The sequence below is a fragment of the Agrilus planipennis genome, unplaced genomic scaffold (assembly GCF_000699045.2).
Source record: "Agrilus planipennis isolate EAB-ADULT unplaced genomic scaffold, Apla_2.0 scaffold179, whole genome shotgun sequence".
Taxonomy (NCBI): Eukaryota; Metazoa; Arthropoda; class Insecta; order Coleoptera; family Buprestidae; genus Agrilus; species Agrilus planipennis.
This window is the reverse complement of record NW_020438885.1, coordinates 354968-368504: the sequence shown is the minus strand read 5'-3', so window position 1 is coordinate 368504 and position 13537 is coordinate 354968. Positions and strand designations below refer to the sequence as shown.

The 13537-nt window shown below is 33.0% G+C and overlaps 3 protein-coding genes across 3 annotated transcripts in view; 2 read left to right on the top strand and 1 right to left on the bottom strand.

Annotated features, from left to right (window-relative positions):
• Positions 1 to 82: 82 nt before the first annotated feature.
• The window catches only part of LOC108740530, a 31787-nt gene continuing 18332 nt past the window's right edge, over positions 83 to 13537 (bottom strand). The window contains 27 exon segments of the mRNA XM_025981617.1: positions 83 to 94; positions 152 to 246; positions 315 to 469; positions 525 to 846; positions 903 to 1217; positions 1270 to 1320; positions 1393 to 1906; positions 1969 to 2291; positions 2347 to 2488; positions 2564 to 3063; positions 3850 to 3957; positions 4021 to 4212; positions 4279 to 4480; positions 4777 to 5116; positions 5177 to 5325; positions 5381 to 5544; positions 5606 to 5738; positions 5983 to 6144; positions 6206 to 6615; positions 6618 to 6771; positions 6832 to 7132; positions 7234 to 7372; positions 7513 to 7990; positions 8066 to 8298; positions 8515 to 8784; positions 9030 to 9073; positions 11056 to 11160. Of these exon segments, the coding sequence (XP_025837402.1) occupies positions 83 to 94; positions 152 to 246; positions 315 to 469; positions 525 to 846; positions 903 to 1217; positions 1270 to 1320; positions 1393 to 1906; positions 1969 to 2291; positions 2347 to 2488; positions 2564 to 3063; positions 3850 to 3957; positions 4021 to 4212; positions 4279 to 4480; positions 4777 to 5116; positions 5177 to 5325; positions 5381 to 5544; positions 5606 to 5738; positions 5983 to 6144; positions 6206 to 6615; positions 6618 to 6771; positions 6832 to 7132; positions 7234 to 7372; positions 7513 to 7990; positions 8066 to 8298; positions 8515 to 8784; positions 9030 to 9073; positions 11056 to 11160 (6013 nt within the window).
• Positions 10306 to 12207, top strand: LOC108740532 (transcription initiation factor IIA subunit 1). Its single transcript, XM_018474884.2, has 5 exons — positions 10306 to 10474; positions 10717 to 10882; positions 11044 to 11392; positions 11449 to 11815; positions 11934 to 12207. The coding sequence occupies exons 1-5, from the start codon at positions 10445 to 10447 to the stop codon at positions 12039 to 12041; spliced, it is 1020 nt and encodes a 339-aa protein (XP_018330386.1). The 5' UTR covers positions 10306 to 10444; the 3' UTR covers positions 12042 to 12207.
• LOC108740533 lies at positions 12638 to 13465 on the top strand. Its single transcript, XM_018474885.1, has 3 exons — positions 12638 to 12796; positions 12862 to 13222; positions 13286 to 13465. The coding sequence occupies exons 1-3, from the start codon at positions 12705 to 12707 to the stop codon at positions 13421 to 13423; spliced, it is 591 nt and encodes a 196-aa protein (XP_018330387.1). The 5' UTR covers positions 12638 to 12704; the 3' UTR covers positions 13424 to 13465.

Below are 13537 nucleotides of genomic sequence, written 5' to 3'. Positions count from 1 at the left end.
AGCCTACAGAATAGCAAGACACTTGTTATTTTATTCTCAAAAGTTTTTCTACTTCAGTACAATTTTATTCATTTTTTTCTGGTTAATGGAAAAACTTAAGAATAAGAAGTAAAACATTATCAAGTTTAAAATATACGAAAAGGAAATATACCTCGAGTAAAAGATGCAATGGGGCTACGGGGTTTAACTCCATAAAATCTAGTAATGCTTTAACAACACTTTTAAAAAACTGAGTTCTTATTTTCTCTGAAAAAACAGACAATATTCGTTTTTCAACTTATTTTTTTTATATTTCAATGGAGTAAATATCTCACCACTAATGCGTGTTTGAAACATCTGTGTAAAAATTCCATTTGGGGCTAACTGATGTAAAACACATCTTAAGAACTGATGAGCTACACTAACTGCACTTCCTGGTAAGTGTACATTGCTTTCATTTTGCCAAGGATATAATGTATGCGTCGCAATCCTTTAAAGACGCTAATATGATTAAGTATTGTATTAATAAAACATTGAAAACTTACTTAGCCACTGCGTGTAATATTTCTGGAAGTAATGGGGCTGCAGAAGCAGGTTCCCTATGAATAAAAGTGCCTAAAGCGACTATACATAATCCTAATTCTTCATCACTATACTCTTCACGAGCTGTACCACATTCTGAACATCTCTCACTAACGCAATCGTCGCCAGTTCGAAATGAGCTTTGTTTAAGATCTTGTCCTTCTGGTTTAGGGGCAACTTGTGGTATTACCCAAGATCCAAATTGTCTATTTTCCATGTACTGATAAGATATTGGGGAAATCGGACTACTTTTTCTTGGGCGTTTCTGATTTAATGATGTATCTTCTGAAAGAAGATAAAGTTGAAAAAAGAGTTTCTATCATAATTTGGTAGCAGTGTACTCTTTAAAGTGACATTGAGGGTGGTTGTAAATAGTTCGCCTTGACCGGGAGGACTTTCTAAAGCAACCTGTTTGATGAGCCTTCTAGGGCTATGATTGCGAGGAATTTCATCCTTTCCGTTATTTTTTTTCATCACTTTTTTACTTTCCACTGATGGTCTTTGAATTTGATTATTTAATTTTAAAACTTGCTTCATTTTATCAACAAGATGTGTGATATCTTTACTATGCTGACCAATAGGTAATAGCCTTTCCTGAGATGGAATCTCCAATTGTGAATCTAGGGTAGGATAACAAACTACTTCTTGAGGTAAATCTAAAACAAGTCGAGTTTAAAAATTAATATGAAAAATGCGAAAAGCGTTCACCTATTGGTATAATGTCCATTTTTGAAAGAGGAGATTCAGGAGATCTCGAGTCTGGAAAGTAATTAAAATCAGAGATATTTTCTTCCATAAATGTTTCTCTAAATTAAAAATACATTTTTATACCTGCTATTCTTGACCCAATGGGAAGTAGCCTTTCCAAAGTAGGAGTAGCAAAATTTGGAATAGTTTTATCTTCTTTTAAGCAATTTTCGCTTTCAGACGACGATGTACAACTTAAAATTTTTAGTTCCTCGTTCTTTCTTAGTATTTCAGGAGTAACTGGTGTTATTGTACGATGATTATTATTAGTGCTACCGATATTATTATTTTGAATATGTAAATCTGCTAATGTTGTGCTGGACAACACCGAGTTCGAATTGATGGAGTTCTTATTCATTTGTGTTTTTGCTGGCAAATGATTATGAATCGATATTTTATTAGTCTTGTATATTTTATTTCCATTTGCCTTAACAAATTCTTGACTGCCGCCTATATACCACGTCGGACGATTTTCAATAGTAGAAGCTTTGTTTTTATTTGATCCATTTTTATAGCCAGGTTCAAGATGTTTTTCTATATGGCACTTTTTTTCTTTGACATGAATGTAATAGTTATCATCTCCGAGTTCCAGAGAACTCTAAATAAAAATGTTTTTGTAAATCCAAAAGGCAAAAATTACATTATCAAAATGATGCATACGTGTATGCTTCCCTGTAGAGTGCTTTCTGAAGTGTCACTTTCAGGAATAGCGAGAAGTTCAGATTCAGAATCGTCCATATCCACATTAACATCTACTTTCTCCACTTTTAAGCATCGAATATTATCGTTTGATGATTCTTCCCAATGCGTTTCCATACTAGTTCCGGATGCAATTTTTGCGTGAATATTTTGGACTTTTGTATTTCTCAATCCTGCTGCGATTTGAACCGATTGCCCATCTAGAGAATACATTGGAGACAAGGGAGGAGTGATGAATTTATCCCCATGTTCATATTCAGTACCCAAAGATGGTTGACTGACATCTAAAACTGCATTTGAAAGGAATATTTTTGATACGAATATCTTGAAAAATGGTACCTCTAGAACGGGAACTTGCACCTCCCATAATAATTGTCGCTGGTAGTCTACAACACTGATGATGTTGCGCATCAAGAGTATTCAGAATAATTTTTATAAGAAACGAAAGTTGACCACAATGGGTGGATTGATTGTATTGATACTGAAATTTTCTTTTATCAGAAAATGTTTATTTCAGATAATTAGGTACATAATAGTAAACCCCATGTTGGTTTACCTTATAAAGTAAAACGACTACTGACATTAGCCAGCACCTTCTGGAATGAGGTTCTAAAGCCCATAAACTGTAAACTGGTTGTTGAAGATCCACACTGTTTTGAACAGAATGTGGGGAAGCGGAATATTGTAGTAGTATCATAGTTGTTGGAAGAAGCATATGACCAATTAAATGATTCTGATCCAAAAGTTGGGGTAAATTGGAAAGAAATGCACAAAATGCTGGAGATGATCTCAAACGTTGAGGAGAGATATAAATTCCTCGATCATTTTGACTGTAACCAAGTAAAAGATAAAGGTGTCGCAGCACAATTCCTTGCGATTTAGAAATGTATTTGTTTTCAGTTGGATACGCTTCATCAGGTCTTGATAAGAACTGCATTAGCAAAAAAACCAACAAATGCATCGTTTCTTTGTCAGCTTCTTCCAAATCAATTATTCTGTGCAAAAAACCGATGACATTTTGATCATCGGCAATATTCAAAGAATGCATGTGACCATCTAAAAATATTAATTATGATTTCATTTCCTTTTTACAATAACAAAAAAAAACTAATAGCTAACTTTTTGTTAAATAATCATCTTTTTGCAAAGCTTGTGCATCATCACATCTCAGTAAAACACTTTCATTTAAATGATTATAGGATTAACTTGTTTTAATCAGTCACATACCTACATTCAAAGAGCAAGTAAGTTGTGTTGGAGATAGAACTTCATGCAACATTTCAGAGACCTTTTTATTGAAGCCATTCAGGAATCTAGTAAGGCGAATATAGACAGGTTCAAACAGGTATAATTAACAAAAATAGTATATTAACAGTAAAATTGTACTACTCTTATAATCAATTAAATATAAATTATTTTTTACATCAATTAATTAAAACGAAACTTTCGTTAATTATACTTGTAACGTTCTATATATTTTTAAATGTGAAACAAGTTAAAAACAGGCATGCTTTTTAACGAAAATAGTTAAATATACAATATTAATTCCACATGCCAATATAAATTTCTACTTCCCAATTGGAAAAAATAAATAAACTGGTAATATAAACTGTTTTCTAGCAAACCATTTTATTTTTATTAAATCCATTTCAGCAGTAACTTGTACCATAATGAGTTGGTTTTACACAATTTACCACAGAATTTTTGCTGAAATACATCTATCTAAAAGCAAGACACCGCAACTGTCCCTTAGGTTCGGAAATGCCCAGAATCCTAAAGGTCAACTACAGACCCTTGCCCTGTAAGCCTACAGAATAGCAAGACACTACATCTAATTTCTACCTGGTATGCTGTTACTAGTGCCTAAAAACTGACCGATTCCAAATCTCGAACTTTTCCTTTTTAAAATTGGAGCAGAAAACTGTCTGCTATATATTTTATCTTTCGTTTCTAAAATAAATTATTTTTAAAACATAAAGTTACAAGAGCAAAGTTGTTTGTTTTTTTATTAACCTTTTGCCTCGTGTCTAGATATAATAGAAGCGGGTGCCGACATAGTCCTTTTATAGGGCCATTTGGTACCAAAACTGGCACTTAAAGTCTTAACAGAGCTAGTGGCACTGTCTGATTGCTGCGAAAGTGCTTCTTGAGCTCTATGCAGTTTTCTTATGAAAACGTCACTGTTCATATCTGAGTTTCTTAAATCTGTTAGTTTAATTTATCAACAACACAATGATTTATCGATAATTATAAGATAAATAACAATAATACCTCTTAAATATGAAATATCACCGGACTTTTCCAAATTAATTTGCGCTTCCAAAAATAACGTATCAAAACGATTCAAAAAAAAATCCCAACTCAAAAACTTTCTTTCGCTCAAAGAATTATGAAGCTGGTAAAGAGATTGAAGAATCATTGGTCTGTCTATTATAACTGTATCAAACTGAGTTTCTAGGCATATTATAAGAGACTAAAATATAAAAGTATTAATTAAATAGTTTTCACAAATATCGTACCTAATAATAACATTTTTTTTAGAGTAATTGTGGAAACGACGGAACCCCTCTCGAATCGAGAAGAAAAGGGGTGAGAGGAGTGGGAAAGACCTTCTTGGAACATCCACCCTTTTGCCCTCTAATACGGGAGGGGGTCCCATTACTTGCACAGTTACCTTTCTTATACCAGGAAAAATTAAAAACTAAAAGAACAAGCCGTGAAAGACGTAAAGATAGAAAAAATAAATTGAATTAAAAAAAAAGCACTCACCCTAATGGCAGTGTCATGTATTGTTCCTAAATAAAGTGTTGCCCTCTGTGCCACATATACACTACAATCGTCCATACTGGTTATAAGATAGCAAAAAGCATTTGCCAACGCGGCTTGTAAGGCTGGTAAATTTCTTAAGGGAGCCAAATCCAAATACCTGGCAATCATAGTTACTCTGTCAACTGCAGTAAATCGAATTCTCCAATCAGAATTGTGAAAATCACTCTGAATTATTTTCCAAAAAACATCCGCGCCGAACGGTAATGTGATACAATGAAGCAAAAGTGGAACTGCTTCCTGAGCAATATGGGAATGTTCCGAGTTACATAAATTCCATAAACTAAAAATATATGTTTGTGGGAAAATGTGTAAATGTGTTCAACTTTACAGAAATTCTCACTTTTTAATGAGTAAATTATTTTGTATGTATCTGAAAAAGGCTTTGTGTTCTTTAGAAGCTTTCGTGCATGCATCGCCGTGCAAACAAAATATATTCAAACACTGCAACATATAGTAAAGCACTTCTGATTTTACAACTTTTGGCACTTCCTGAAAAAAAAAAATTATTAATCACTTATTTAAATGCGTAGAGATATCTCCTTGCCGAAAAGAGGTAGTAAACGTATTGAAATTGTTCGGGCAATTCCTCAATAGAAAACTTTAATTTTCCATCAGAGTCAAAAATATTTTCGGGTCCGTCATCGATCCCCTTATTAGTCAAACAATTATCGCTTCCGTTCCTTGGTTTATCATGGCGCAAATGTGAATCTGAAAATAGTTGAGTGAACTTTCTGGGAAAAAAGAAATCGAAAAATTATGTTTTCTTTACTATATTCGGTATCGGACATTGTGATCGCTTTTGCCATTGCTGTGACAACCTTTTCCGCAGGAATAATAGCAGTAAGGTCTAATTGTTCTGAAACTGTCTCAACAGTCGCGGTCATTATCTGTTGAAGAGGTACCTTCATAATCAAATCCATGTATTAGGGAGGAGAGGAAAAAAGCAATTATTAACACCAAAACACTTATACGAAAATGCTTGAGTTAACAAAAGTTCGTAGCAATCAGTTTTAAATAAATCATTAAAAATGAAACAAATCCAACAAAAAAAAAAAATAAATAAATTACCCTTAAATTGGTCAAAAACTAACTAAAAACAGGGAAACTAATGATGACTCAAGCAAAAAACTAAGCTGAACTGTATACTTTTCGTACAGAACACACATGGGGCATGTGTACTAAGACTCCTCCAATTGAATGGGCTTCGGGGACAGGAACAGTCATAATAACATCGGATTTCGATTCCTTTTTGCTACTTTCAGGAGGACTTTTACTATAATAATCGTCAGTATATTCTTCGAGAGGTGGCTAAAATTTAACGATTGATAACTAACAAAATAAATAATTCAGTTTTAAACGAGTTACGTACATCTGGAGGATGTGCTGGCTTTTCTGGTGATAAATACTGAATCAATTTAAGACACAGTTGATGCCACATAACGCTAGCTTCGCAATAAGTACATTCGGCGGGCTTTGATGAGCATTTATGACCACTTATCCATGTTGCTGTTATCATACACTTTAGCAATCTGCAAACGTCTTTGCATAACGACGAGTTGATCCCGGTGTGTTTATCAACATCTTGAAGTTCCATTTGCTTTAGAAGAATGTCCAGCATTAGAATACAGCAGAAAAGGTTTTGTTCTGGTATGCTACTGGAATCCTTATGGGCAAGGGCGTTTTCTTCGTCCATAATCGAGGTATTTCCGGAGTCGCAATCTTGCAAAACTGGAGCTAATTATTTAAATGAGCTCATTTGTGAATATAGCTCAAGAATTACTTACAGGCAGGAAGTTTAGCTATGGCCTCAATCGTTTCGACCGGTTTATTGTCGTTTGATTCTGTGTGCGTATTCGACTTTAATGTACGAATTCCATCGCGAAATATTGAAAAGACTAAATGCAAAGGTATAATAATTTCCAAATTCGAAAGGACCTACAATTTAATTAATTGAAAGATATTCTATGTAGTCTTTTTATTATCGTTTTTCATTACTTGCAACCACTTCAGTGCCTTTCTTTGAACAGGAGCGGGAGTTTTGAGAAAACATTGGGAAACGAAGTTGTACATTTTATCAGCATTAAAACCTAACGGACTCATATCTGTGTCCAGAATTTTCGATAGTATTATTTTCAATTCCTGCAGCTCCTTCTCGGGCACATCGTTCACGATTGCTTCCATCCAATGAGGCATGACAAAATCCCAAACTTCTTGATTAATAACTTCATAAGGAATTAAATGAAATAAACGGTTTAAACCATCTTTCAAATGGGTTGTCCTAGATGCTAAACTGTCCCTACAAGAAGTACATTTGTAGAACTTGGACTATCATTTAATGAGGATTGATGTTTTCCTGAGCAGTCCGGAAAACATCAATTTTTCATCAGAATTCCTCACCAATGGCCCCCAATTCTAGCATAATCAGGAGGATGCGGTAAAAGGCAAGAAACAAAAAGATCGTAATGTGTTTTACAAAGATCCTTCAACCAGCTACATACATTCTCAACCTTAAGTTTTTCCAAAATACTTTCTTGTCCTGAAAACGTGTTTTGTTAAAATTTTGTCGTTTCTAAGAAAAGAAAATATACTGGCCGAAAAGAAACATTATTTTTTGTTTCTGGTTTGTTTTAAATTTCGAAAAATACGTAAAAACCAAGACAAAAGTATTAGGCTAACCGTCAAAAGAGTAGGCAGTCATGTGAAACCAATGAAATAGCATCGATAGTAGTCGTCCCATTACTTCAACAGATGTGCTATCGTTAGGAGTACATCTCCCCACTAAGAGCCAAACCCCATAACGGCCCAAAAGTTGCCTTTCTTCTGAGCTTATGTTATCAGTAGGAGGTGGAAGACTTAAAGGCTTGTTATCACTAGTAGAAGCAGGTCCTGCACTTTGGCTTTTTGGTTCCGAAGTTTGAAGCTTTGACTCTTTCAACAAACTTATTATTGCTTCTATCATGTATGTGTGCATTTCTTCATCGAGGCTCCAGGTGGGGGGGACACTCTTATGAAATATGTGATCACCACCCCTTCTGTTATTATGCCTGTTATTATGGCATTGTTGGCAATAACGAATTGGCCTGTAACCATTATAACTTGCACATTCGATAGAGAAACACACTGACACTGCAGATTTATCATTTGATCGGCAATTCTGCGTTAGCGAAGAATATGAAAAGAAAAATTGCAAAATTCCTTTACCGGAAAATTTATTTAGGTGTGTACTTACTTTATTTTCACAAACCATAGAAACTTGCTGAACAGGGTGTAAAATATCATGGAAAACTTGATTTGGGTGTTCCCTATGTATTTCGTTGGCGCATTCAATGCACAAATAAAGGGGAGGTGGTACATCATTGGCAAAAGTTATTGCTATACAATGATCATAACATACTTTCGCTGCTTCAGCATTCCCAGCATTTGAACACATGTCTCTTTGGCATACAAAAGGTGCAGGATCGCCTGTATTTTAACAATCAACGTAGAATCAAACACTAATGTTTTCACAAAATTTTGTCATTTGTCTATACTGCCAAGGCAATAAATATGTATGAAAGTAATCCAGTGTTTGATTCTATTTTTACTACGTTTTATTTTCGTTTGAGATTTTTTTATACCATATTAGGTGACAAGTAAAAGAAAATTATTTTCGTATATTTGCCGCTTAATTTTACTTACCCCCTAGTTTACAAATAAGTCCCTTTCTATCAAAGAGATTGGGATCAAAAGCAGGCCAATAATAAAATAAAAGTTTTGCTGCTGAAGATCTCGCAGTACTTGTACCGTAAGCTATTACGCAAAGGAGATCCTTTAATATCGATTGCTTTAGGGTCATTAAACATTCCAATAATTGACAATGATGTGCTGGATTTGAGGAATGATTAAATATCATCATAATAACCGCGGAAACCGACTGCGTTATTTCATATTCCCTTTCCGTGTAGCGAGCTTAAAAGATTTTTTTTGTTAACTAATTTTCTGTATTTTCAAAAATTTTTCGTTATGATAGAAAAGTATTTTGTCACTCATATTCTCCATAAAAACGCTTATATTTCTTTTACGTAAATATAAATGCTTTTATTGGTGTACAATCATAAAAAGCGCAAGTTACTTTTTCCCGCCATTGCGAAAAACTGACGCGTGGTGCATTTAAATTTAAAAAATATAAGAAAAGGAAATTTCAAGATACTTACTAACGGTAAACGGAAGGACATAAAAACACNAATAATTGTAACAACTATATTATATAAGTTCTTACATGCTGCAGCTCTTGTTCCCATATTTACAATGCATTCACAATAATCCAAAGCGAAGGAAACACCAAAATCGCGTTGTTTTAGTCTCACAGGTATCTTCAACATAAGGACTAAATTCGTACCAAAATTAATTAATAAAAATTGCAAAAAGCATACTGCTTGTAACGAAACAAAAAATAAGCGCAAAATATAGGGCGACTCAACGAATTTAGATAAGCATAAAAATAATCATTAAATAAGCTCATTTCACCCCTTATATCATTTCGCTAGAAGTCACGTTAATTACTCGAAAAATCGCGAACAACTGGAATATTTGAATCGTTTGACATAACTGCTGCCATAATTTTTTGAATGAAAATGAGCAAGGATAGATTTACAATTTAGTCAATACCTTAAGGTTTGCAGATGGAGAGTAAAGGAATGCGAAAGCGTGCGCATCTGGGGGAGTTTTTCCTGAATAATAATTGGAATAGGGAGTGCAGTTTAATGTATTAAGAAATATTACTTTCTGGCTAAAAATGTGTGGTTAATTCTTTTGCGATATGGAAATAGAAGACGGTAGTTTATACAGTTTTATTTTCTTTCTGCAATTTATCAATGTAAACGTTATTTTAGGATCTCGAGAGGAGACCGTCGAAGATTTACGTCAGAAACTGAAAGAGATTAAAAAACTTATGGCAGAGCGTCAACTAGCTGATTTAAAGCTTGAAGAAAGAGGGAAAAATAATTCAGTGGGCGTTATAGATGGAAGTTTTTTGAGTGTCGTGTTCGGGGTAGCTTTAATTGTAATCCTTACGGTTAGCATTTACGCTTTTTGTAATTTATACTACGCTATATTAAAAAAATTTCCGCCGCAACATACGGAATTATAATTGTTTGCGGTCTTCGTGCGGGCGGTAAAAACATTTAAAATTTAAAAAAGTACTGTCGGCAAATGTTCAAAAAGGTTATCTATTTATGCAACATCGATTTTTGACTCATTGAGAGTTTAAATAAACACTTCATAGTTATTAACTACAGTGGAGTTACATTAAAAATTATGTTATCAAATACCGTTAACATCTATAACTACACAAAAATAAAATGTATAGCAAAAAAAAAAATACTTTTGTGAAACAGTGAATTTAAAGTAGCGACACAAAAAGGAATTCAATTGACTTCAGTTGTGTATACGTCATTTGCTTGTACGGAATTATCATAGTGACAGTCAGTGACAGTTTCGATACCTCAGGAGTGCTCATTATATGTTGTGGATATAGAAATAGATAAGATGTTTACGATTTATAAATTCTCAACTAGAATTTGAAAATTATAACAGCTTGTACTGAGTGAGGACATTAAAACAACTCGAAATGGCGTCTTCTTTATGCAAAACCACAGTGGTAAGTATCATACATAAAGGGGTTAGTAACACAGTATTTGTTATTGCTTTATAATTTATGTTATGAAAACTAAAATAGTTTATTTTCAGAATTAGACTTACTCAAAATGTTAATTTAAAGCGTATTTTAATAACATCCTACCCCTACTAATGTATTATCAAGGTGTTAAAAGTGTAAACTAATTTTATACTTGACATTTTGATTGCATTTTAATTTCAGTTAATAAGAATCATTTTCTTTAGGTACGCATTTATCAAGATGTTATTGAAGACGTTATCGCTGGGGTACGTGAGTTGTTTTTGGAAGATGGTGTTGATGAACATATTCTTCAGGAATTAAAACAAACCTGGGAGGCAAAACTAATGGCAAGTAAGGCTGTTGAAAATCATCAGAATGAAGATAAATCAGGTAATATTGGTTCATAAATGAATACAGGACTTCAATGCAGCAATAATATATGCACAGTTATACATTAGCTTATTTGTTTTGACACTTCAAGTTGTATATAGGTAGCTAAATATTTTGTTAAGACTGTTATTATTTTAAAAAAGAATAATCTGTTAATGAAGGTGTTAAATTACCTGGTGATGCTGCAAATGGTACAAATGGCTTCCCAAAGCCCCAGCAACAAACCCAAGTACTGAAACAAGTTGTGGGGCAAGTGCCTCCAAATAATCACATGCAAACTGCAATACCACAAGTTATTGATAATAAAATGGTTCCCATTCAAATAACATTACCTGTTCAAGCTGGTTCAGACGCAGGTCGAATTTTGACAATACAAGTTCCTGCAGCTGCACTTCAAAACAATCAGCTTCAAAAAATATTAACTGGACCTGTCTTAACAGCTACAATGAATTTACCTCAACCATTAGCATCTACATTACTTCAGCAACATGTTAATGCAGCTTTCAGCAGGTAAGTGGAATTCTTTTGGTATAAAAGGAACATTGCATTAATAAGTTTGTTAATAGTCAGCAGCAATCAATGAATATTGGTAGTGTGGTTAATAAATCTGTGATACAAACTGATGGAGCAAGTAATTCTGACGAAGAAGAATCTACTTTGCCCAGCTGTAGCTCAGAACCAACAAGAATGTGTACAAGAATTCCTAATGCTGCTCAATTAGATGGTCCTGCTGATACATCTGATGATGATGAAGATGGATCTGATGAAGAAGATGCTTCAGAAGATGTTGATGAGGACAGAGATGAAGAAGATCAAGACTTGGATGAAGGAGGGCCAGAAGAAGAACCACTTAACTCAGAAGATGATGTTACCGATGAAGATCCTTCAGATCTCTTTGACACTGAGAATGTTGTTGTGTGTCAATATGACAAGGTAAATTGTCCTGGCTATTTATTTAGTAAATATTTTGTATAAATGATCCTTGTTGGTAAAGTATTATTATCATCACTATTTCTTGTATAATGAAGTAACATTTTTATTTTTTTATTAGATAACTAGAAGTCGAAATAAATGGAAGTTCCATTTGAAAGACGGAATAATGAATCTAAACGGCGAAGATTACGTTTTTCAAAAAGCAAACGGTGATGCCGAATGGTAGCTCTATTTCATTTAATAAATAAAATATGTTGTAATTTTATAAATACAGTTAAGGTACAACTAGCTAATTTATGTTGTTCCTTTTAATTTGCAGTAGTGATTTCTATGCTTCAGTTAATTATTAATGTGGAAGATTGTGTTTTATAGTAAAACCGATTTAAATTGTTGTTTATATTATTAGTCTTCCCTTCCCTACATTTCTTAGAAAGTGTTTTTGATTATACTGTTTACACGTGTGTATAAAAATATAGTACTTTAACATACAAGTACTTGTAGATAAAAAATACTAAAAGAGCGTTACTCATCTATACTATAAAATTTAAATTTATTTAAAAGTTGAATAACATACTTATTATTAATATACACATTTACACTTAAACGTGTTTCTACATATACACATACTCAAATAAAGTATTTTGTTATTCTAAGTAAAAAAACAACTGATCCCCATATAAATTAAATTTGAAATGTAAATTTTGGTTCATCATATGGAAAATATCTATAATTTATTCTATGAAAAGTAAATTTCTGTGAGTAATTAAGAGCATAGAGTTAAGTAACATAATATAACCTCAAAAAGTGACGTTTATTAAAAAGGTGTTATTTTAAAATAAAAACAAAATTGTAAAGTATTTAAAGTAGTAAACTTCAATTTTAAATAAAAATGAGTTCAGAGGAAAATCATGATTTAACTAAAACATCCCTTGAAGCGTTGAAAGAAATGCTAAATAGATACGAAGCGCTACTGAAAAATAGGTGAACTAAGAAATTGACCGGTTATTTTGCTTTAAAAGTAAATTTCCTTACTGTTATATTTACAGAACTGTTATAGAAAACCTTCTTGATAAAGGAGAGTCTATTAAAAAAGCTCATAAAAGAGTTTATAAGGAATTAAAGTCCCGAGAAAGTATACAGCATCTAGAAAGTTCACTAAGTACAATGTCTGTTAATTGTAAAGAAAATTCCTGTGGTATACTGAATGAAAAACATGTACAACACATTTGTGAATTAGAGAAACCTTTTGAGGATAAAAGATACAGACCACATCGGACATTAATGCATAAAAGTTTAACTTCTGAAGAACCAACTTCAAGTTTAACAAAGAAAAGTGAAGAACCAACACAATGTATACCCTTAGTAGAGTCATTGATTATACAATCTGAACAATTCCAAAAGGCAAAAGTAAGTAACTTATGTTCTTAATTCCTCAAATCCTTTAGATCCTAAAATTAGTTTATACTATAGGAAGATCAAGCTAAACAGTTCTTACTGGGCTTTACAAAGGAAGATGAAGTTGAAGAACCAGATATTGATATAGAATCTGTTGCAATTAATTCTGATGACCTAAATGGTGAATTAGAAATTGTTACTGAAAATGGTTAGCTTAGTTATTTTATTGAAACACAAATACCTCACAATATTTTTTCAAACTTGTTCTTTATTTTTGTATATTTCATTTGCAATAAAATTATAATTTCTTCCTATTCAATATACTCA